This window comes from Schistocerca serialis, chromosome 2, assembly GCF_023864345.2.
Source record: "Schistocerca serialis cubense isolate TAMUIC-IGC-003099 chromosome 2, iqSchSeri2.2, whole genome shotgun sequence".
In the NCBI taxonomy this organism is placed as follows: domain Eukaryota; kingdom Metazoa; phylum Arthropoda; class Insecta; order Orthoptera; family Acrididae; genus Schistocerca; species Schistocerca serialis.
This window is the reverse complement of record NC_064639.1, coordinates 225,363,859-225,389,811: the sequence shown is the minus strand read 5'-3', so window position 1 is coordinate 225,389,811 and position 25,953 is coordinate 225,363,859. Positions and strand designations below refer to the sequence as shown.

Genomic DNA, 25,953 nt, shown 5'->3' with positions numbered 1-25,953 from the left:
CCAAGGCAGGATACGAACCTGCGGCCGTAGCAGCCGCGTGGTTCCGGACTGAAGGGACTAGAACCCCTCGACCACAGCGGCTTGCTGTAATCAGTCGCATCAGGATAAAGTATTATTTAATATTAGCTTCTAATACCGCCAAAAAGATCTTTCGCACAACATATCGAAACTGTTGAGTCCAATTTAAAGATGATTTTAAAGAAGGTGAATTTGACCTATGGGTGTCGGCCTTCTTGTGCACTGGAATGGACGACGGCTCGAGGTCGAGATGAGGATGCTGGCCAGTGGAAGCTTCAGGGAAACAGTAGTAACAAGGTAAGTTCTTTATTATGACTTGTGTAGCTACAAATGGACGTCTCGGCGCAGCGGCCATGCCCCTCTCGGCAAGTGGCCGGTCACTACGTATGGGGCGTTGACAGCAGCTACACGCTTTGTGGCTGTAACGTGCACCAAGTATTGCCCAAACCACTGTCCATCTTTGCCACCCGCGACGCAGTATGGCAAGCTGCTTGACAGACTGACAGTATCGGCAGTTCTGCTGATGGCCGGAATGTTGGTAGGGAAAGCCGGCCTCTCAGTGAGAAGTTCCGTACGAACGTCATGAGAAGCCACGGCTCCCGCACCAGAGGGGTGAGATGTGCAGTTGCACTGCCCATGGGCTAACACATGGCCCCCTTGGACAGGACTATGCTACTGCGGCAGTGGACCAAGAAGAAGCCTTCTCAGTGGCATTGCCCCAGGAGAGGGATCAGTTCCAGGGGATGACACTGACATAGTGAAGGGCCGAACTGATAGCGGCTGCTAGTTGGTACAAGTCCCCTCGTCACCCAGAGTGGCCCTCCGTCCCCACCAGGCACTACCATACTTCTCTTCTTGTTGTTGTGGTCTTCAGTTCAGAGACTAGTTTGATGCAGCTCTCCATGCTACTCTATCCTGTGCAAGCTTCTTCATCTCCCAGTACCTACTGCAACCTACACCATTCTAAATTTGTTTAGTGTATTCATCTCTTGGTCTCCCTCTACGATTTTTACCCTCCGCGCTGCCCTCCAATACTAAATTGGTGATCCCTTGATGCCTCAGAATATGCCCTACCAACCGATTCCTTCTTATATTCAAGTTGTGCCACAAATTTCTCTTCTCTCCAATTCTATTCAATACCTCCTCATTAGTTCTGTGATCTACCCATCTAATCTTCCGCATTCTTCTGTACCACCACATTTCGAAAGCTTATATTCTCTTCTTATCTAAACTATTTATCGTCCACGTTTCACTTCCATACATTCCTACACTTCATACAAATACTTTCAGAAACGACTTCCTGACACTTAAGTCTATACTCGATGTTAACAAATTTCTCTTCTTCAGAAACGCTTTCCTTGTCATTACCAGTCTACATTTTACATCCACTCTACTTCCATCATCATCAGCTAATTTGCTCCCCAAATAGCAAACCCATTTACTACTTTAAGTGTCTCATTTCCTAATCTAATTCCCGCAGCATCACCCCATTTAATTCGACTACATTCCATTATCGTCGTTTTGCTTTTGTTGATGTTCATCTTATATCCTCCTTTCAAGACACTGTCCATTCCGTTCAGCAGCTCTTCCAGGTCCTTTGCTGTCTCTGACAGAATTACAGTGTCATCGGCGAGCCTCAAAGTTTTTATTTCTTCTCCATGGATTTTAATACCTACTCCAAATTTTTCTTTTGTTTCCTTGACTGCTTGCTCAATATACAGATTGAATAACATCGGGGATAGGCTGCAACCCAGTCTCATTTTGCTCCCTGTATTTTACCCCTGCCACCTTCAGAATTTGAAAGAGAGTATTCCAGTCAACAGTGTCAAAAGCTTTCTCTAAGTCTACAATTGCTAGAAACGTAGGTTTGCCTTTCCTTAATCTAAGTCGTAGGGTCAGTATTGCATCACGTGTTCCAACATTTCTACGGAATCCAAACTGATCTTCCCCGAGGTCGGCTTCTACCAGTTTTTCCATTCGTCTGTGAAGAATTCTTGTTAGTATTTTGCAGCCGTGGCTTATTAAAGTGATGTTTCGGTAATTTTCACATCTGTCAACACCTGCTTTCTTTGGGATTGGAATTGTTACCGTATTGCTCTTACTTTAAATTAAATTGGTGAGTTGATGTACAAGTCAGTAGCTCTGTTGTGATGTGGTAACGCTCCAAACCATGTACAACACAGTTCCATGGCCTGAAGGTACAGTAATTACCTGGCTCGGTATGACAAGGCAACACCTTTCTGCCGTGTTGCCAGGAATGCAGCGCGCACCCTGGCCAATCTCAGCATGAAGAAGCAACTTCGTTGCAGCAAGCAGCATGTCAACATACCATGCCCGCCGTGCTTTACCACTAGGCTTCCACAGAATCTCTAAAATACTGTTGTAGCAGCTACATAAAAGAGAAAAGCAATTTATGGTACAACTTAAAGGAAGGCGTAGTATGATACGGTGCATCCTGGAACATCAGGAACCATGAGCCATACCGCGTTTCGATTCCTCCCGTCACACTCTGGATATGGTTTGCGTCGGCTAAAGGAAGCGAGCGCCAGGCATAGTCTGTGAAGACGGCGCGGAGCGATTTGGGATTGGAGATGCTTGGAGTGAGGAGAGGGGAACGACAGCGGCTAAACGACAGCAGAAAGTAAATGTTGGGTCCGTCTATGTTGTTGTCGCGTGGGCCCATTCTGTGGATTCCGAGGTTCGTTGCCATGTGTGTAATCCAAGCAGGTGAGTCGTGCTTCGATGGCAGTTAGCAAAGGCAATGTAAACAGATGAAGGTGAAACCGTACAGTCGTCACGAAGACATTGCTCGTTAGCAACTGTGGGATTCTCCCACCCGAAAATGCAATGGAGAGCAGATCAGTTTGCTGTTTGCGGTCGCGTGGGCCTGATCTGTGGATTACGAGGTACTGTGTCTTGTGCGTTGCCCAAGTACGTAGAGTGTGCTTCTCTGACGGTTAGTAAAGCCAAGGCAAGCGGATCAAGGAGAAAGCATCTGGCCAGCAAGAAGACATTCGTCGTTAGCCTCCATGCGATTCTCCTGTCAGACATTACAATGGGGAGCAGATCAGTTTGCTGTATTGTGGTAGCGTAGTCTAGATCTGTGGATTGTGAGGCTCGCTACAGTGTGTGTAGCCCGAGCACGTGGGGTGTGCTTCGGTGACGGTTAGTAAAGGCAACGTAAACGGAACTAGACGAAACTGTCCGGCCATCAGGCAGATATTGGCCTTTAGTCTCTCCGTGGAATTCTTCCGTCAGACATCCCACTGGGGTGCAGATCCATTACACGCATGCAGGAGGAAGCCGGAGGTGCTGACTTTTTCATTCCCGCCTTCACGTTTCTGCATTATTCCGGGTGAGTACCTTTGAGAACTTTCGTCGCTGTTAGTTATTCGTCCTCAGCGTGCAAAAGCCCGTGTGCGTCTGTAATTTTTGACTGTTTTAAGGTGTGTATCCTTAATGCTTTAGGTCTTGAAGAAATTTTGCAGCCGGCTGAAGTGGCCGAGCGGTTCTAGGCGCTACAGTCTGGAACCGCGCGACCGCTACGGTCGCAGGTTCGAATCCTGCCTCGGACGCGGATGTGTGTGCTGTCCTTAGATTAGTTAGGTTTAAGTAGATCTAAGTTCTAGGGGACTGATGACCTCAGCAGTTAAGTCCCATAGTGCTCAGTGCCATTTGAACCATTTGAACCAAATTTTGCAAGTAGTTTATTCCTTTGCTAATGAGCTTCGTAAACATGCTTCTATCCTGACGGTGAGTTACAATTGTCTGCACGAGTTCTATTTAATCACGCTGGAGCCCCAACTTATTGTCACTACCTGTTTATCATCTCTGCCGCTTTTAGACTCTTCTGTAAGAAATATTTGTTGGACTCTTTTAAAGTTCTGAGTGAACCATTACACTGTTTTCGTTGCTGTTATGCCAGAATTAAAGATTGCAAGTGCCATTAGGAATTAATAATCATCTATTTTCTCTAGTATATTTCTAAGAGTGTTTGACTTGGCAAAGAGTACTGGGCTATCCCTTTGAAAAAATTAACAAACATCTATATGATGTTATTTGGCCTCGTTTTGTGCTAATCTTCTATGGGAGGGGCATTCACCCGTGTTTAACACCTGAATTTTAGTGAGTACGTCTTGTTTTCTTAAGTTTTGAAAAGGTTACTGTCTCTTCCTGGTGTTTTCAAAGAAATGGTTCAAATGGCTCTGAGCACTATGGGACTTAACATCTATGGTCATCAGTCCCCTAGAACTTGGAACTACTTAAACCTAATTAACCTAAGGACATCACACAACACCCAGTCATCACGAGGCAGAGAAAATCCCTGACCCCGCCGGGAATCGAACCCGGGAACCCGGGCGTGGGAAGCGAGAACGCTACCGCACGACCACGAGCTGCGGACCCTGGTGTTTTAAGATAATTCTTACAGCGTGTTCCGGATGGCGCAGCGGTTAACGCGCCAGCCTAGTTAGCAGGAGATCCCGGCTTCGAATCCTGATCCGGTACACTCGTCGCCACTGATACCGAGTAATGTTCCACTGCAGCTGACAGCAGTGGTACCCTTTAATTTACATATAGTGTTCACAATGGTCTCTACAACTAGCAGAAGTTCCAAGAGCTCTTTACAAAATTGAAGTCTCGTCATGTTGTCTCTTTCAGTAAGGTAGTGAACAACTAGGAGCTCGTGCGCATGGTAGTGAAGATCTTTGTTCACGATACGGCGAACCCTGGTATCCGCCACTCCAAGAGCAATAGCTTGCTGCCGTGCTGACCACTGCAAGGTCGCATCTCGTACACTGTTCGCATTTTCCGGTGTACGTACCGAACGAAGACTGCCTGCAGATTCACTGTCCTTCACAGTTCCATCTTGACGCCATTTCTATACACGTAGTATCAGAGTATTTCGGCTAGCGGCATCACGTCGACCAAACCTTCGTCGAAACTTGTGCTTCGTGCAGTTGTGATAGACTCGGTTTTTGTAAATTCCTCTACTGCCGCAACGTAGTGTCAACAGCTAAACTTCAGAGAACACTGCCTGCAATGGTGCGCTGTATTACGGAACCGCGTGGTGGCTGTCTGGCGAATGAACGTTTAAAACCAATCAGGTTTTTCTGCCGCACCTCTGGTTTATTGGATAGTTAGAGACGTATTTGAGAAGGAGATGGAGAAATACTTTGTGTTACGCAAGGGCGTTGCGGTTGATAATGGAGACAGGACTAAAGAAAAATGAAGACACGTTCATAGGATTTGTCGACCTGGAAAAAGCGTTAGACAATGTAGAATGGTGCAAGACCTTCGAAATTCTAAGAAAAATAGGGGTAAGCTATAGGGAGAGATGGGTAATATACAACATGTATAACAGCCAAGAGGGAATAGTAAGAGCGGACGACCAAGAAAGAAGTGCTCGGATTAAAAAGGGTGTAAGACAGGGATGTAGTCTTTCGGCCCTGCTGTTCAATCTGTACATCGAAGATGACACGATGGAAATAAAAGAAACGTTCAGGAGATGAATTAAAATTAAAGGTGGAGGGGTATTAATGATACGATTCGCTGATGACATTGCTATCATAAGTGAAAGTGACGTTGTTCTTACAGGATCTGATGGATGGAATGAACAGTCTAGTGAGTACAGAATATGGACTGAGACTAAATCGGAGAAAGACGAAAGCAATGAGAAGCAGCAGAAATGTGAACAGCGAGAGACTTAACATCAGGATTGATGGTATCGAAGTAGATGAAGCTAAGGAATTCTGCTACCTAGGCAGCAGTGATGGACGGAGCAAGGAGCACATCAAAAGAACTGGCAAAAAGGGCATTCCTGACCAATAGAACATAGGCCTAAATTTGAGGAAGAAATTTTGAGAATATACGTTTGGAGCACACCATTGTATGATAGTGAAACTTCGACTGAAGAACAACCAGAACAGGAGAGAATCGAAGCATTTGAGATGCGGTGCTACAGACAGTAAGTGGACTCATAGGGTAAGGAATGAGGAGGTTTTGCTCAAAATCGGAGAGGAAATAAACATATGGGAAACATTGACAAGGAAAAGGAACAGGATGGTAGGACATCTATTGAGAACTCAGGGAATGACTTCCATGGTACTTGAGGGAGCTGTAGAGAGCATAAACTTTAGAAGGGGGCCAGAGACTGGAATACACCCAGCAAATAATTGAGGACCTATGTTGCCAGTGCTCTTCTGAGTCGAAGACGTTGGCGGAGGAGAGGTATTCGTTGGGGTTGCATCAAACCAGTCAGAAGATTGTTGGGTGAAAAAGAAAATGCACGGATACAGCTACGATGCTGGGTGTATCAGAGCTTACAACTCACGGACTTCACCCCATAAGGGACTAAAGAAGATAAGACTAAGAAATTTACGCAGTTTTAACACAACTTCCTCTCTGAGATACGTTGAATTAGGAAAATTATAGGAAGTGTGCCTCTGATTGACACTTAGCCTGATGAATGAAGCTTGGTGTACAGTACAGTAGAGTTCAGAGTGCATACCTCTTTGTGTCCGATACGATACACTTCACTTCCTGTCACGCTAAACTCCCTCTCCCATCCCCGCATCCCCTCCCCCCTCTCTCCCTCTCTGCCAAGGGGCGTGCAAGGAGCTTCACCAATTGCCACCTGAAGCCATTCACGGCTGGGAAATGAACTGTGCACTGTGGATCAGCTACCCACCCCCAAGGGGACACCCGCGTTGACACCTGCGCCGCCCCTTCCACTCAGCCAACATGCTATTCGTTCGTTTCTTTCGTCTGTTGACTCGACTGAATCGAGTTATCGAGTAGTTGTACTTTCCTGTGTAGTAGGCGCGTCCGCGTCATCGTATTTTATACGTTTCTGTCTGGCACATAGATGGCTAACATACCTACGAGAAAAGTCGCCGCCGTTCTAGTGATCTCAATACGTTATTCTGTCTGGAATTTGTCCGAGAAAAGTCGCGAGTATTCTACTGTTCTCTTGTGCGGAGAACCTTCGATACGTAGCGTTACAAATACGGACTATTCGCCGAATAGGAAGACAGTTTACATTCAGAAGCAGAAATATTAATACTGAAGGATGAATAAGTAAAATTTGAAAATTTGTGGTGAGGTCTTGTGGGACCAAACTGCTGAGGTCATCGGTCCCTAGGCCTACACACTACTTAATCTAACTTAAACTAACTTACGCTATGGACAACACACACACCCATGCCCGAGGGAGGACTCGAACCTCCGACGGAGGGAGCCGCACGGACTGTGAGAAGGCGTCTTGGACCACGTGGCTATCCAGTGCAGCAATGAATAAGTAAAACTTTCTAGTTGTAACGAGTGCAAATGCAAAAATTAGTCAAGAGTGATAGTGATTAGTTGATTTTGAAGTACTGATAATAGTAATTCATAATAATTTCTCAGCAAAAATACTGTTACAAGTATCTTAACAATATTTTTACTAATAACAATAATTTCTCAAACCTAACTCGTAATACTATTGATGCGTACATCTTCGGTAATAGTGACTTCCGAGAAGATTTCTAAAAACGCATTGTTACTATATAGGCCCCCTATTGAATGTACTAGAATGGAACGGAATAGACAGTAAAATTTCCACACACATAAATTGCCGGATGACATCATCATTGGAAACTCGCCCTTATATTACTCGCCGTAAGGTACATATTAGCTTGTCGCTTTCACAAGTAGGTATTTGTTCACACTCCATAAAAGTTTGGAAGCGAACATTCTGGCATCGCTTGTTCTCAAAACAGAGTCGCTGCCACGTAGTCAGTTTGAAAGCTGCCACTGACGCGATAACTTTGCATTGTCTTGTAAATGTGTATGTTCATTTTAAATAAAACTTTCTTAAACTTTACATGTGACTTGATTATTTTTTATTGCGGTAAAAGTAAAGGTAGCTCAAGACATCTCTTGCGCCCCCTCCTTGAGGTTTTTCTGTATGCGCGGCTGCTCACGCGACACACATAACGATGCACATTTACGTTTGGTGATAGTGATAATGATGGTAACTTCATGCAAGTTCCACAATAAAAGATGTCCAATGCGTCTGTCTTTCGGTTCCGTCACATATCGAATTTGTCCTCAACACTTTATGTCCACTTCTCTGTTTTTTCCTTTCTGCACACGCCGTCGACCTAGCAGTTTTAGTCTCAAAACTGCGTGGTGAAATTAAACGAAGAAGTTTCTGTTGGTAGCGCCGAGCACCGATTACATCAGCATTTCCAATCACACGTCTCCGCCCACTGCAACCATCACTCTTGCCATTTAGATTTTTGTTTGTCGGTTTCAGCAATTGTTTTTGAAGAACGTTGATGTTCAGAAATAGTACAGTAATTGCGTTAATTTTTTTTACGTAAATGGTGAGCTATTTCTTCACATCGGAAAACGTCTTATTCCATTCACACAGCAAACCCTCCCCCCTCCCTCACCCACCCAGTACAATCGGACGTTTTCTTTGTGTGACACATTTGTGCTCGTATTTGCTTTGCACAGTCAAAGAGAAAGCCTGGACTGGTGAAAGCTCAAAAAGTGGTAAGAGTCCTTCACACAGTGAAAGTACAATTATGTTCTATTACAATTTCAAATATTTAACGTAAACTGTGAAAAGATATAAAATCAAAATATCGGCATTCGATATTGTCTTTTTGTTATCGATATATCGGCAAAAAGCATATCTCCGATATTCTCAGACGCTTACAGCAAAATATCGATACGACCTAAATCAGCAGATCATCTACTACTGTTTGTGATCCTTCTCAATGTACCATCACCTATAACCCAGTCGATACACAGTAAAACTTCGTTGACAGGAATCCGAAGGGACCGAAAAATCAGGAGTTCGTGTTAAAAAAATTCGTATTAAGTGAAAAACACAGATTTTAATAAGTATACATGTGCAGCAGTACACTAATGTGTAATACACTACACTATCAGTCACGTTATTGTAGACTTATAACAGTATAAAGTGACTGTAAAATCCAAGTACTCACAAATTATGTACGTTACTTTCTTGGAAAAAATTCGGTCATGGTTCGCCGACGTTCATGGGAACGATAATATTTTGTAATTTCACAACCAGTTGTAATGACAGCGTCCGTAAACGCAACAGTGACGTCGGATGTTGAAGCGAACCGTTCTAAACAGACCAGGGCTGTAAACATCTCCTGATGGGTAGGTGGAATGGTATCCGTATTCTCTTCCTCGTCACTTTCTTCTGATGGCCCTTCTTGCACCTCGTTCACAGCTTCTGGCACATCCGATTCCACAGAAGCACATACGGCAACATCGTCGTCTACACTAATGAATTCTTCGAAACTAATCCCAGGGTTCGCAACGTCCTGGAGAACTGTCCATTCATCAGGTGAAGTGGCATCTTCTAACTCTTGGACATCTTCAGTGTTGCTATGTCTCCAAGCTGTGTTAAAGCACTTCCCTATATGATGAGGTGATACTGAGTTCCAGGCTGCTGCGATGGCTTTTGTTGCGTCAAGCAGATTCCAATTTGGGGTTGCACTATTGTTTTCAGCAGCACGAATTCCAAGTCTTACAAGTCGCTTACGATAAGCTCTCTTTATGAGAGAGGTTATGCATTGATCCAAAGGCTGAAGGCGGCTTGTGGCGTTGGGTGGAAAAAACTGAACCTCTCTTTATGAGAGAGAGTATGCCTTGGTCCAAAGGCTGAAGGCGGATTGTGGCGTTGGGTGGAAAAAACTGAACCTTTATGTTGGATAGGTTCAGATCATGAACGTTATGGGCAGTACATCTGTCCAATGTAAGAAGAACATGTCTATTTTGAGCAACCATTCGACTGTTGAAACGAAGAAGCCACTTGCGAAATGATGTGCTATCGATCCAAGCTTTCTTGTGGTGAGAGTAGATGCTAGGTAAAGTGTCCATATTTATATTTTTAAAACAACGTGGTTTCTCGGATTTACCGATAGCCCAGGCACGAAACTCCTTACTGCAATCGGCATTACAGCACAGTACAACAGTCACACGTTGTTTGCTTCGTGCTCCACCGCGACATTTATCACCTTTTATCCCTAGGGTGTGATATGGAAAAAGATTGTAGAAAAACCCAGTTTCACCCATGTTAAACACATCACACGAGGCATACCTCCCCTCACTCGGTTTAATTCCAGCAACCAGTTGTTCGCACTTTCTTCATCAACTATATTTGCTTCACCACAAATTTGTGCAGATGAAATTGAATGTCTGTTTTGGAACCGGTACAACCAACCAGCAGACTAAACAAGGTGACATGCCCTGCAATCACTGAATAGTTAACGTATCCTCAAATTATATAAAGAGTATAAAACAATCATTTCTCCAGCCGATCATGTAGCAGTGGATGTATGTGTAATAATCATTTTGTCTTCATTCTCGTCCTCCTGCTTAGAAGTACTAACAAAAGGTCCTCCTCGCTAAAGTCCACCTCAGTAACTAATCAGTTGGCAATACCTGCGGTGTCAGACACTGGTGATCCAGGAGTGTTCACCACAATTGCAGGTGACCGCCAGTGCCGACCGTCACCAGTGTCCCAGTGTGAAACGGGCCTAAGTGGAAACGTGTTGTAATTACTTGCACTGGTAAATTAGGTGCTATTAATGTAGTTGAAAAAGGAAGTTTATTGAAAACTGTTGTGGCCAATTGGGGACCTGGTTTTTCTACCATTGCAGAGGAGGCTGAAGTCGGGATTTAAATTTCTAGAGCTAACTGTGAATAATCTTCGTAGAAAAATACTGCTAACATCCGACTTCAAAAAAATAGACAAAACTCTTTACCTTTGGTCCACCCAACAAGAGAAAAAGGCATGCCTGTGACTGGTTAGATACTACACGAAAAAGCTAAAATGTTAATTGAGTTTTTAGGTGAGGAAAAAATTCTTCCTCAAGTTCTTGGTCGTTAGCTACAGCATTCTTCAGTTGAATGTATACGGAGAAAAGTTATCTGGAGACCCAGAATTGGTTGTTGTTTTCAAAACAGAGTTTGAAGATGACGCCCAAAGTTCCACTAAGGAGCAAATTACAACACCGATGACATGGGTGTCAAGTTCAAGATGTTGGCAATAAAATCATTAGCATCACCAAAGGATACGGCTGTCCCAGGACAAAAAATGGGAAAAAGAACCAATAATTCTTTTTGATATCATACGCTTCTGGAACACATAGACTACCGCCGCTACCCCCACCCCCCTCCATACCCCAAGTGTGTATTGGGAAGTCCAAAGAAACGTGAAGCCTTGATCTATTTGCACAAAACGCGCTACCAGTGTTTTATACAACAACAGAAATTTGACAGACACAGACATTGACATTCAATAGTTCATCACTAGACGCCTGAGAAAGAAACATTCGTTTAAGGAAAGGATCAAACAAAGTAAAACAACAACAACTACCACAAACTGTCAGTTGGAAACGTCATAAAAGAAAAAAAGGGTAACATAATTATGTATTTTAGTGGACAGTGTTATTTACTGTGGTACTGACAGTGTAAAATGTGCCATGAAGAAATTATATATCAGTTCAATGTTAATCTGTTTGGCAATACTACCTAAACACGCAATTTTTTCCTGTATCTACCACGTCTTTCCTAAGTAATGAAACCTTGGGAAGTACGTGTAGCTACTATTTTCTCTCATTTTCTGTTATCTTTATTGAGTGATTGGATTAACTAGCGGTTATTGTAACTCTCCCAAGCACAGTTTTCAATGAGATTTCCGTTTCCTGTTTGTCTTCCCGCCAAAAAAGATAATGACATTGCACATAATGCGCCTTAATTTAAGAAAGACAGTTTTGAGAATAGACGTTTGGAGCACAGCAGTGTATGGGGGCGATTATCGACTGTGGGAAAACCAGAACAGAGAGATTCGCAGCGTTCGAGATGTGGTGTTGTAGGAGGATGTTGAAAGTTAGGTGGATTGGTGAGATAATATTCAGCAACGAGAGGTACCTGTGAAAAAACTGACTAAAAGTGAGAGGAATATAGGCTGTGCTAATATGTCTAGGAATAGCTCTGATAGTACTTGAGAGATCTAAAGATGGTAAAAATTGTAGGGGAAGGCAGAGACTGGGTTATAACAAAAAAATAAATGTGACCGTTGGGCGTGCGTGCGCGCGCGTTTGTGTGTGTGTGTGTGTGTGTGTGTGTGTGTGTGTGTGAGTGTGCGCGCGTGCTACTCGGAAATGAGGAGATCTGCACAGGAGAGGAATTTATGGTGGGCCGCGTCAAACCAGTCAGAAGACTGATGAGTCAATACACAGATATATGCATAACTGCCCCTGCACTTATTGCGTGCAAAGACTTCGAGGCCATGCTATGTGTTAAACACATAAGAATGGGAACGCTTGAAACTGAGACTAATATACTTTTACTTTTAATAACTGGAAACTGTGTATGTGTGCCACAACCTCTTGGTAGCAATGTGGAAGGAAATACTTTTAAATTACGATTACAGTGTCTGATCTAGAATCACCGTTGCTACCTTACTCTGAAACACAAACATAATTAGGTGCATGTGACTAGCTGTAACGGAATGTTGAGAATGGTTCTCAGTAATACTCTAAAGTACTTTCTCGTGAACAAGCACAGACGATGGTGGGTGCATAAGAAAGCTATGCCCAGTTAAAAAGAAACGCATGTGTTGCATTTACATGAAATTCTGATGATGTAAAATGGGTCTAATATTCTCACAAGAGGTTTGTTTAGACCCTACAACTGTTTCTTGTCTTGGCAACGGATAATTCGACTCTGCTCAATCTGCGCTGCAATAATGATGTACTGAACGACAGGAAGTAATAAATTACTGCAAGGCATTTTTTCTTATCTTAATTATTAACCTGCTGTAACAAATGGCTTCTTTTTATCCTTTTTGAAAAATACTGAACACTCTGCACGCAATGGTGCAAGGCGTAACAGTATAAAAGTGCAACTTTTAGCAAACACGTTTATCACTTAATCATTGAGGTTAAACTTCGGTGAGATATTTCATAAATCAGTAAGAGGGTATTTTCCAATTAGACTGAAACCATTTAATAACGCAGAAACACTCGAACTAACATGAACTATTACTCTTTCTCAACACTGTCTTTGTCAACATTCTCATGCACCATACTAAACACTTCTAACACTTTTTCAAATAACATAACCATTACTCTTTTAGATTCCTAGTAAAATATCTTTAAATTAATTGTGGTGGAGAAAGCGAATTAGAATACTGAGTACATGACTAAGAATTCATCTTGGATACGTCCGCCATCCACGCCTTTCCCTGCCATGACACAACACTCTCTCCCTCTCTGGCAGACAGCTGCTTCCGACTCCTTCGCCTTATGTTTAGTCAATAATACCACAACTTCCGGAAACCAAGGAAAACATCTTATGCTCGGCACGCAAAGTTGCTCCAAGTGGTAAATATTACAAATACTCTGTTATATATACCAAACAAACCAACGTTTTTCATAATATATATACATCTCTCATAAACATTTCTCCATACACCAGGTGGTTATAATTTAAGTGCAGCTACTCACATGGGTCCAGTCTGAGCTGTAATTACCGCACAGCTGCGAAACTTTGTAGATATTGTAATGCGTTAATGCGAAACCGATTTACGCTGGAAAAAGATTAGTTTCAGTTTTGGCCACCAGGTGCTAATTTGGCCCTGTGAACACAAGAAAGACGTATATAACTGTTTACGGATACAATGGTTTAGGAATGGGACGTGGAAAGGAAAATTCAAACAAGTGAGAAAGGTATAATGTTGATTTCATTATCAACCTCCGCTTACATAATTTGTTCCGCACGAGCACTGGAGACGTCGACGAAATGCTGCACAGCGCCAGATTTACACTTGGTGGCCAAAATTGAAACTACTATTTTGTTTTTTTGTTTTTTTTTTCAATGTAAATCGGTTTTGCATTAAAGCATTAGCATATCTACCAAGTTCGCTGCCACACGATAATTACAGCCCACATTGGACCTCAGTGAGTATCTGCACTTTAATTATAGCCTCCCGGTACGAAGGCTGGCAGGAAAAAGTCAACTGAGGCGGCTACCCCTCCGGAACAATAGAATGGAATCGCGAAGCACTCTCGATGAGAATTTGTTTCTGTATCGGTGGCACAATTTTTGTTAGCTCTACCAGTTAACAATACAGCAAGACCAAGTGTTAATGTTTCTATTCGATTCGACTAGTTATCAATTTTTCTAAACTCACATTCATAGGATTTGCAGTGAATAGAGTTACTTGGTGTCCCCTTTGCAGCAGAGCTTTTGTCAAGATATGGAACGGCTTTTGGTGGCTGATGGAAGGCGCTGGAACAACCACCAATATCTTGGAGGCGACGCATCCATTTATCAGCGACGTCAACGCAACAAACAGGAAAAGTTTGTTCTCTGAAACAATTAAATAAAAGTTTACAGCGTGAGCAAAATTGCAGCAAAACAGACACGTCTACAATAGATTCGTCGCCTTTAGAAATTTAGTAATCTCGTCAGAGGTCATTACAGAAAGAAAATTTATATAGCGATACGTATGGTGTAACAAAAACACTCTGTTAGACCTCGAAGATTTGTGGGTAGTGTCTTGAGGCAGAAATTAATGACACTAGCTGACGCCGCAAAAGAAATTCAACGACGGTATAGTGTTGAAGTTACAGGCAGCAAACGTGAATTGGCCCGTGTCGCAGTGCAGCCAGAACTCCATGCAACAGGCGTGACGGAATTAAGGACGTTACACCGCCTAGAATGCACGCCTTTCTGAACAGGACAGAGGGGCGTACAAGCAAATGTTTTCTGCAGAAAAGGTGGCCCAGCGCTAGCGGTTCTCTTTAGTAACTTCAACTTTCTGATGACGTTTCTGGACATCTGTTTCTGTGAGCTACGTACTGCACTAAGAGAAAAAGTACTCTGAGTGGCCATGGGAAGACACCTGATTTTGTGTTCAGTCTTCAGATACTGAAACCTTATGGGTGCATTTGACCTGGTGTAGTCCTGGTAGAAAACAGGTTCCCCAGATTCAAATCAGTGGCGATCTGACTCACAGTACACCGCCGATGGCTCGGAATAGCACTGCAGAGGTGAAGTGACTTCACTCCTTCAGACATCTGAGGTCGCCTGTTCAGTTGTCAAATCACATCGAAACATTGTTTCTACCGTCCTGCAGGTCCGTCCTGCACGATATGAAACTAGAAAACTGGAATATTTGCGTCATCTTTGAATGCTTGACTCATGCATCTTGCATCGATTATCATCCTACGTTCAAAATTGGTTAAATCTCGACATGCTGTCATGTCCGCTACAAATACATCTATATCTATATGCACATCAGTGCTCCGCAAACCGCGAAACGCATGTAAGACGACGCGTAACATTGTACCAGTCATGGCCTTATCCCGTTCCGCTCACGTACGGAGCATGGGAAGAATGATAGTTTAAGTGCCTCTATGAGTGCTGTAATTAGTCCTTGTCCTCACGATTCCTATGTGAGCGATACGCAGGGGATTGTAGTATATTCCTAGAGTTATCATTTAAAGTATGTTCTTCAAACTTCGTAAGCAGGCTTCCTTAGGATAGTTATGTCTGTCTTCAAACGTGTGACAGTCGCTTCTGTAACCATCTCTGAGACACTCTCTCACAGGTGAAACAAACTTGCGACCAGTCATATTGTCCGTTATTGTAGATACATATTTGTTTTCACAAACGTCAACTGGTGGTTCTAGCCCTTGAGGGAAGCTTGAAGGTCAGCATTGTGTACTGGTCGAGTGCATCGTGGAGATGCGAACGACGAATAGACGTGCGACTGTAGAGCAGCTGACTGTCCAGAAGAACCAAGAGGCTACCAACAGCGTTTCCACAACGACAGTTCAGCTAATGTTAATGCGGATGGGCCCCTGCAGCAGGCAGCTGCTTGACGCACCAGTGCGGACTGCCGTTCATCGGCGATGAAGACTGGGATTTGCATGCTAATACCGCCTTGGACGCCCACTGAGTGCTCATAGGTGGCCTTTGTAGATGAATCACGTGATGTGCTACATAGCAGTCAAATATCTCAAAGCAAACGCCTTGCAACAATGGTCACAGCCCAGGCTGGAGAAGGGAGCGTTAGGATCTGGAGAATTCTCTGTGTGATCTCGTCGTTCTGGAAGATACAGTGTATTGGCACTGGTGTACGTCTATCCTTTGGTACCATGTCCAGCCTCAAATGCAGTTAGTTATTCCTCGGCACAATGGCATCGACCAGCAGGACAATGCAACGTGTCACACAGCTAGAAGTGTACGTGTGTGATTCGAGGTGCACCAGGATGAGTTTGCTGTACTCCCCTGGCCACCAAACTCCCCAGATTTAAGCGCAATAGAGTATCTGTGGACCCACCACAATCAGGCTGTTCGCACCATGGGTCTTCAACTGAGAAATCTAGCACAGCTATGTGCGGCTACCCCATCAGAGGTTCAAGTCCTCACTCGGGCATGGATGTGTGTGTTATCCTTAGCGTAAGTTAGTTTAAGTAGTGTGTAAGCCTAGGGACTGATGACCTTAGCAGTTTGGTCCCATAGGAACTTACCACAAATTTCAATTTCCTAGCACGGTTGGCCAAGGCACTACAATTGGAATGGCTCCACATCCCTGTCTGTAACCTCCAGAACTGCAAAGACTCTCTTGTCTGTTTCACGACTGATAAGTTGCTAATCTATTATGTACTTAATGGGTTTTGTATGAATGCATAAATTAGTTTGTAAGTGATGGTATACAGGTAAGTGACGAGGGATCACAAATCGATACCATAGGTTCGTCAATGTTGGCAATGGAATTGCTTGTAGTGGTCGTCTGGGATCTGGTGGATCCTATGGTGTATGCTCACTGAGCCACACTTCCAGTGGCTCTGTACCATGAGCGCCCTCTGCTGCCACGATATGGGGTGGCCAGCAGCAGCGCCTCAACCCACTTGCGCTTGGAACCTCATTGCTACACTACTATCATTTGCACTTAGTACAGCAAACCTCATCGAAGTTTACACTGCGATAGCTGGATTCTTATTGCAGCACTATTTGTAATGAGTCTTTGTACGCCTGAAAAAGTACAAGTTAATCTTCTGTTTACTTTGTACACTTGTTCGCTAACCATTTCAACTCATGCTCAACTTTCTTCGATGACTGTTGCCACACCACATTGTAGCTCAGTTCACCTTACCATTCTGTACAACAAGCGAGACACTGAAGTGAAAAGATGCACATCTACTGTCGCATTTCTCAGCATTCCGACATATTAAAGTTACAGGTCTTATGTTTAACTAAGCAACTCATAAAATAAGTTACATACAAACAATTCACGCCAAATCAGCAAAAATCGGAGGTTTCAGTCCACTTATGTTGTCATGGGTATGGGTATACAGGGTGGTACATTGATAGTGACCAGGCCAAATATCTCACGTAATAAGCATCAAACGAAAAAACTACAGAAAACGAAACTCATCTACCTTGAAGGGGAAAACCAAATGGTGCTATGGTTGGCTCGCTAGATGACGCTGCCATAGGTCAAACGGATATCAACTGCGTTTTTTAAATAGGAACCCCCATTTTTTTATTACATATTCGTGTATTACGTTAAGAAATATGTATGTTTTAGTTGGACCACATTTTTCGCCTTCTGAAAGATGGCGCTGTATTAGTCACAAACGCATAAGCACATGGTAACACGTAACATTCCGTCAATGCTGACGGTATTTGCTTCGTGATACATTACCCGTGTTAAAATAGACCGTTTAACAATTGCGGTAAAGGTCGATATCGTGTTGATGTATGGCTATTGTGATCAAAATGCCCAACGGGCGTGTGCTATGTATGCTGCTCGGTATCCTGGACGACATCATCCAAGTGTCCGGATAGTTACGTTATTTAAGGAAACAGGAAGTGTTCAGCCACATGTGAAACGTCAACCACGAAGTACAACAAATGATGATGCCCAAGCAGGTGTTTTAGCTGCTATCGCGGCTAATCCGCACATGAGTAGCAGAGAAATTGCGCGAGAATCGGGTATCTCAAAAACGTCGGTGTTGAGAATGCTACATCAACATCGATTTCACCCGTACCATATTTCTATGCACCAGGAATTGCATGGCGACGACTCTGAACGTCGTGTACAGTTCTGCCACTGGGCAGAAGAGAAACTAGAGGACGATGACAGATTTTTTGCACGCGTTCTATTTAGCGATGAAGCGTCATTCACCAACAGCGGTAACGTAAACCGGCATAATATGCACTATTGGGCAGCGAAAAATCCACGATGGGTGCGACAAGTGGAACATCAGCGACCTTGGCGGGTTAATGTATGGTGCGGCATTATTGGAGGAAGGATAATTGGCCCCCATTTTAACGATAGCAATCTAAATGGTGAAATGCATTCTGATTTCCTACGTAATGTTCTACCGATGTTACTACAAGATGTTTCACTGCATGACAGAATGGCGATGTACTTCCAACATGATAGATTTCCGGCACATAGCTCGCGTGCGGTTGAAGTGGTATTGAATAGCATATTTCATGACAGGTGGATTGGTCGTCGAAGCACCATATCATGGCCTGCACGTTCACCGGATCTGACATCGCCGGAGTTCTTTCTGTGGGGAAAGTTGAAGGACATTTGCTATCGTGATCCACCGACAACGCCTGACAACATGTGTCAGCGTATTGTCAATGCATGTTCGAACTTTACGGAAGGCGAACTATTCGCTGTTGAGAGGAATGTCGTTACACGTATTGCCAAATGCATTGAGGTTGACGGACATTATTTTGAGTATTTATTGCATTAATGTGGTACTTACAGGTAATCACACTGTAACAGCATGCGTTCTCAGAAATGATAAGTTCACAAAGGTACATGTATCACATTGGGACAACCGAAATAAAATGTTGAAACGTACCTACGTTCTGTATTTTAATTGAAAAAACCTACCTGTTACCAACTGTTCGCCTAAAATTGTGAGCTATATGTTTGTGACTATTACAGCGCCATCTATCACAAAGCGAAAAAAGTGGTCCAACTAAAACATTCATATTTGTTTAAGTACTACACGAATATGTAATAAAAATGGGGGTTCCTATTTTTTTAAAAAAGCAGCGCCATCTAGTGGGCCAACCATAGCGCCATCTGCTTTTCCTCTTCAAGCTAGACGAGTTTCGTTCTTTGTAGGTTTTTCGTTTGACGCTTATTTCGTGAGATATTTGGCCCGGTCACGATCAATGGACTACCCTGTATAATGCCAGAAATGGGAGATATAATTGTGCCTGAAGAATTTGACAGAGCTATGAATCTTCAGAACTGCTGATACCCCTGGTAGAATCAGCCTGACTAAACTATTCCATCTGGTTTGGAAGGTTTATGAGATGGACGAAATTATCTAAGATTTCGAAAAGAATATAATAACTTCAATTCCAAGGGAAGCTGGTACTGTCAGGTCAGAAATTTTACAGAACTATCAATTTAATAAGTAATGGTCGCAAAATCCTGTCATATTATTTAAAAAAGGATGGAAAAACGGGCAGAAGCCGATGTCAGGGAAGATCAGTTTGGGAGAAATGTTGGAACAGGTGAGGCATTATTGTCCTTACGACTTTGAAGATAAGCTAAGACTGACATGTACCACAATTGGTGATTCGGAGAGCCTGATTCACATACTCACTTAAACTCCCGAGCTGCCATGCCACATGACACAACAGTTCGCCTAGCGCATTAAGTCAAAACTACAGTGTCCATAACATTAGCGCATAATGGGTAACACACTGTTATGAAAGGCACGCCTCCCCCGACATGCCACGACAGCAAATTATGCCCCAAAACACGCGTTTTTGAGAAAACATTCATTTTATGTTCATGCAGCATTTCTTCCACAGGCCAGATTGAAACCAGTCGCAGACCGGAAGCGACCCGATCGTCGGCTAAGGAAAGACAAATCTATGTTCATATCGGTCGTAGATTTTGTGAATTATGTATTAAGGGTGCTGTAAGTCGTTAAGTGCCCTCATTTTTCAATACTGCATGAATTTAGTCTGGATAACTGCGTATCTGAGTTATGTTGCCTCCAGATGTAGAGCTTCTGAACGCAACAATTGAGTTATCAAGTTAAATCTTTACTCTGTGATCTTTTTTCTCCAAGGACATTGTCTGTTTGATAATTTGAACATAAGACCATGGCTCATAATGAGCAGATTATGACAACATTTTAATTTTTTAAATTCGCAGGGAGGCTACAAATCAACAAAATTATTCTCAGCTGTAGTGGAGGAAGTGTTCAAGGACCTAAACAACTTCCTGCTGAGTTTGTTATTTTCAAACAAAAACAACGAACGGAAGAAATTAGTGTAGCGACATTGAAAGTAGCCCTAAAACTGAGACCAAGATAAATCATAGTCAACACATTGAAAGAAAGTAGTAATAATTTGCGTGCGGGATTTCCGCCCAGTTGTTTACATTTTACATATCGGCTGAACACTCTGCAGATTCCCACAAGTGGTTTGACAACACAACATGATCACAGTCACAGTTAATGCAGCTGAAAACGTATGCACGCCAGAAAGCAAAATTCGATATCCCGCACAAAAAGCCAAGACAAGACACAGGGAACCGCATCCTAATTAATCTCACTGATCAGAATCTTAAAGTGGATATAGTGAACGTCCTTACTAAACGGATAAATGTCGCACCCCAACCAAAATGCAGCTTGTTTCAGCTAGTGGAACATGTCGTGGCGCGTCTCGCTCCGGGAAGCAACTAAGAGGTTCGCCGCGAAACCTGTTTAGTACTTCCCAAAGTGCTAACGCTAAAATCATCTTCAAGGGCAAACGAGTAGAGCTAAGAAATCCTCAGGATAACAACGATAGTGCTATTCTGCCAGCCGACAAGGGAAGTTTCCAATGTCTCGTGTGGACTACAATGAGATGATTTTCGATCTTTTTTATGACGCTGTATACAGACAGATAAATGTCGATCCAACTGACAAAATCGAAAAGACTTAAGAAACGAGTAACAGTGACACCACTTCGTGGTGTACACAAACAATAAAAGAGTTATTAATGTTTGGGCACCTAAGTGCCATCTGGAAAAGTACCTGAAATGCTTGCTCAGCGATTATGTGTGGACGTTCGAACACCCGCATCCGCCACTACGGTGCCTTTGAACACCGTGGAAGTTAACTGCGGATCAGGATCATGGTATTATGGTCAGTTTAGAAGTAGTCTCCCTCTTCACGAGCGCTCATCTTTCTGATACCTTGGAACTAATAGCGGAAAAGTTCGACCATTGAATAGTCCGTTATCTCCTATCGTGCCACACCTACACAGTGTACTGTTTGAAGCACAGGCACTAGAATCCGCCAAGTTAAAACCAATGTACACTGCCGGGGATAAAAAGTCTTACATGTGGAAAGACGACATCGATTTTGATCTGATGTCAACATGTCACATGGGGGTAGTACGAGGGTGAGTCAAATGAAAACCTTAAATTTGTAATAACAAATCGAAATTTCGCGCTGTTATCCTGTAAGTTGGTAAGCGTGCTACAAACAGCACGCAGAATGGCCTGTAGGCGGCAGCATAGTTCAGATGCATACATACCGTCGCAGTATTAGTATAAAGATGGCCGCCCCATTTGCGACTTGCACCAGGGAAGAACAGCGTTCTGTTATTCGGTTTTTGCGTAGTGAAGTTGTGAAACCTATTGAAATTCATCGACGAATGAAGGTTCAGTACGGCGATGCATGTTTATCACAGCAGCAAGTCTACGATTGGAGTAGGAAATTCGCAAATGGTGTGACTTCAGTGGAAGATGCTCCTCGTCCAGGTCAGGCACAACGAGTTGTGACTCCACAGAACACTGCAGCAGTTGAAGCCATAGTGAAGGAAAACCGCCGAGTGACACTGAATGACATTGCAGCATGTTTCCAGATTAGTCATGGGTCAGCACACCATGATGTGCTCCAGTTTCACAGAGTGTCTGCAAGATTGTCACCACGTCAGCTGACTCCTGAAATGGGAGAACGACGTGTTGATGCTTGTGAAGAACTTCTTCGGCGCTTTGATCGAGAAGGTGATGGCTTCCTTGCAAGAATCGTTACTGGAGACGAAACCTGGGTTCACTTCCCCCAACCGGAAACGAAGAGAGCGAGAAAGGAATGGTGCCACTCCTCATCACCCAACCAAAGAAGTTTTGAACAGAACCATCAGCAGGGAAGGTTATGCTGACTCTCTTTTGGGACGAAAAAGGCGTCATTTTGAAGCATTACATGCCTAGAGAGAGACCACTTTTACCAGTGCATCGTACACAGATCTCCTAAAAAATCGTCTTCGGCCTGCAATCAAATCAAAGCGACGTGGATTGCTCTCAGGAGGTGTCCTTTTGCAACATGAAAATGCAAGGCCCCATACTGCCAGTACAACAGTTGCAACAACCACAATTTTGAGTGTCTTCCTCATCCACCATACTCACGAGACCTTGCCCCAAGGGATTTCCATATGTTTGGACCACTCAAAGACGCAATGGGAGGAAAGAAGTTCCGTTCTGATGAAGAGGTACGCCACACAGTGCTTGAGTGGTTGCGCGGACAACTAAAAGAATTTTTTTCTAAAGGAATTTATGCACTTAGTAAGCGCTGGAGGACTTGCATTGAGCGTGGGGGAGATTACGTTGAAAAGTGATACAGCTTTGTACCACTTCTGCACAATAAATAATATTTAAAAACATATTTAAGGTTTTCATTTCACTTACCCTCGTGTATGTACTGATAATGGTTTCAACGTTGTCAGCCACCTGAGTGAGTAGTGGTACAGCTACGAGAGCGCCATCTGTATCTACCTTTTATCAGGGAATGCTCACAGCCAGAAGGCTCAGTTTGGTGGAAACATGTGACGCAAGTAGGCAACCATGCCAGGGAGACGCACTCGGGCTTCCTACAGCCAACCAGACAAATTTAAAAAGGGTCAAATTATGGCCTTGCCACTCAAGTTGGACGTGCTCTATCAGTTGTGCAACGATGCTGGTATCATTGGTCACGTGAAAATTCTGACATCTATAACGAGGTTCTCGACGACCACGCAACATACACACGCTCCAGGATCGTCGTATTGTAAGTGTAGCAGTGGCACAGACAAGATGATCTGTGAGCCCAGACGTATCAACACAAACTGTTCCGAATCGGTTGTTACCAGTGGGACTACGGGGTAAACCTCTAGCCTGTCTCCCACTCACGCCATAGCATCCATGTGCACGGCTTGACTGGTGCCTTGAGTGTATCACTTCAGAGAGGGAAAACAGAAAGCAGTTTCTGCCTGAACGCAAGTGACGGTCATTTGCGCGAACGATGTATACCTGGTGAGTGCTGTCTCGTAGTGCATTCGACGAAGAAACACTGGCCCCATTCAAGGCCAGTCGTCTGGGGTTCACCTCAGGTGTTTCTGTAGAGGGCGCTAACCAGTGCTCAGCATGTGCAGAACGTTGTTAGATCCGTTCTTTTGCGGTTCTTGCAACAGGAAGGTGATATGTCGTTTCAACAGGATAACGCTCGTGAAACTCAACGTGCTCTGCAAGACGCGCAGTAACTTATCGGGGCAGCCCAGTCCCTAGACTTGTCTCCAATCGAACAAGTGTGGGATGTGATGGAATGAGAAATGCCTTGTGTGACTCGTCAACCATCAACTCTTGCAGAACGAATTGAACAGGTCGGGCAGGCGCGCAATAACGTATCCCAGGACAGTATTCGCCATCTATACGATCGACTGGATGCCAGAGACAGTGTCCGTATTCCCACCCATGGTGGCTACAACACGTACTAATAAGGGTTTCAGCATGAGTCGATAGCACAAAACCACTTGTGCTTTGGCTCTGTAAATGTAATCATTCCACGTATTCCTTATACACTGTTGCAACAATAAATATTGAGTGAACTGGGAACCTCTAAAACAGTGTACTTTTATCAGGCAGTGTATATCTATTGCTACGTGGACGACACATTTAGAGTACGGCCACATGGAGCTGAAATGTTTCAAGATTCCCTGGAACATTTAAACTCCATTCATTACAGAGCGTAGAAAAACTCCCACTACCAGTCACAATATTATTTATTTGTCACACGACCGGTTTATCGCTTGTGCCCATCCTCAAGTGTTTATACATTCATATACATGTTTCTATTGCTGGAGATCACTGTTTGAATACGAAGAAAATTATTTGCTGATGACTAAACAGACACAAATGGAACAATTATAAGTGGCAAGGCGGCATTGGTGGAAAATATATCTGCACTTATATAAAGATGAAGTATCCTTATTATGATTACGCTGTGGCGACAGTTTCTCCACTCAGCTGCACATTTGTTACCATTTTCACGTCAATGTTTCAGTTTTTAAAATTTAGCTGCTTATTTCACTACTGTATCGTGAACTCGTGCCACACTGCGTTTAAATTGAAACATGCAAGTTATGGACAAAGTACGTAGATATAGGAGATGCAAAAATGTTGCTCATACAGAAACATGTAGGCTATGGTAAAAAAACCTAGACATCGGAAGTGCAAAGACGTTGTACAGAGAGAAACTTAAAAAGCTATTATAAATTGCGAAGTTTTTGAACCACATTATGCAATTTTTGATCCATATTTTTTAGAGGAAGTACAATGATGTTACACATATGAAATTACTGAGAGCTACTACGAATTACGAAAATGACAGAACTGTTTTGAGCGACACTGTTGTCAGAGAACTTCTATATAGGAAGTAATGATGTTATACACATGAAATTTTGAAAGCTGTTACAAGTTACGAAAATGACATTTAAGACTTGTGTTTACAAAATGACTTTTACAAATTACGATAATTACAGTTGAACTGTTGTATGGTTGCTTCGTCGGATTTCCATAGCATACTACTTTGTTATTAGATATCATAGGATAATGAGTTTTGGTTTTTGAATATTTCATGAAGCATGTGGAGATAAGATTTGTATGTAAGCTCCACTTGTTCGGTGAGACAAAGGTGTCGTCAGTTAGAACTGTGGATGCAAATTTCTAGCTCTTCGATGAAATTAATTTTCTTTCCTTTGTTGACAGTGTGTAGTACTTGTAAGTTGCCTATAATGGCTGTGGCTGACTGACCATGGCCTTTTAGATGCACTGCAAAGGTGGATTTGACAAAGTTATTTAGCTGGAAGGCATCCATATGCTCTTGGTATCTTGTAGAAAAAGAAATTAACATTAACAAAGAAATTGCACATAGGAATGGATACAACCCAGATGCAATTTATAAACCTAACAACAAAATCAAATAGAAACAATGCACACCTAAATCAGATTCACAAGAAGGCAGAAAACACATTTGAGCGCATGCTCTTTATAGTTAAAATTTCACACCAAATTGCCAACTTCTTTCGGAAAACTGGTGTTCAAATTTCTATCAGCACTAACAAGAAGCTACAATAGCACAAAATCCACAACAGTAAGACAAATAAACAATGCCACCACAAATCAGGTATTTACAAAGTTTTGTCTGACATTTGCCCACAGTTCTACATAGGCCAAACTGGAAGGAGTTTCACTGCAAGGTACCATCAGCATATGGATGCTTTCCGGCTAAACAGCTTTGAGAAACCTACCTTCGCAATGCATCTAAGAAACCGTGGTCACTCAGACACAGCCATTACAGACAACTTACAAATACTACACACTGTCAACAAAGGAAAGAAAATTAATTTGCTCGAAGAGCTAGAAATTTACGTCCACAGCTCTAACTCACCACATCTTATTCTCAATGAACAAGTGGAGCTTGCAAACAAATCTTATCTCCACATATTTCATGAAATATTCCAAATCAAAAACTCATTATCTTCTGATATCTAATAACAAAGTAATATGCTATGGAAATCAGACGAAGCATCCATACAACAGTT

At 43.0% G+C, this 25,953-nt stretch overlaps 1 protein-coding gene across 1 annotated transcript in view; it reads right to left on the bottom strand.

Moving 5' to 3' along the window:
• The window catches only part of LOC126455491 (UDP-glucosyltransferase 2-like), a 105,862-nt gene that overhangs the window by 75,610 nt on the left and 4,299 nt on the right, over positions 1-25,953 (bottom strand). Inside the window, exon 2 of the mRNA XM_050091242.1 lies at positions 14,243-14,421. Within this exon, the coding sequence (XP_049947199.1) occupies positions 14,243-14,421 (179 nt within the window). The remainder of the gene's footprint in view (positions 1-14,242; positions 14,422-25,953) is intronic.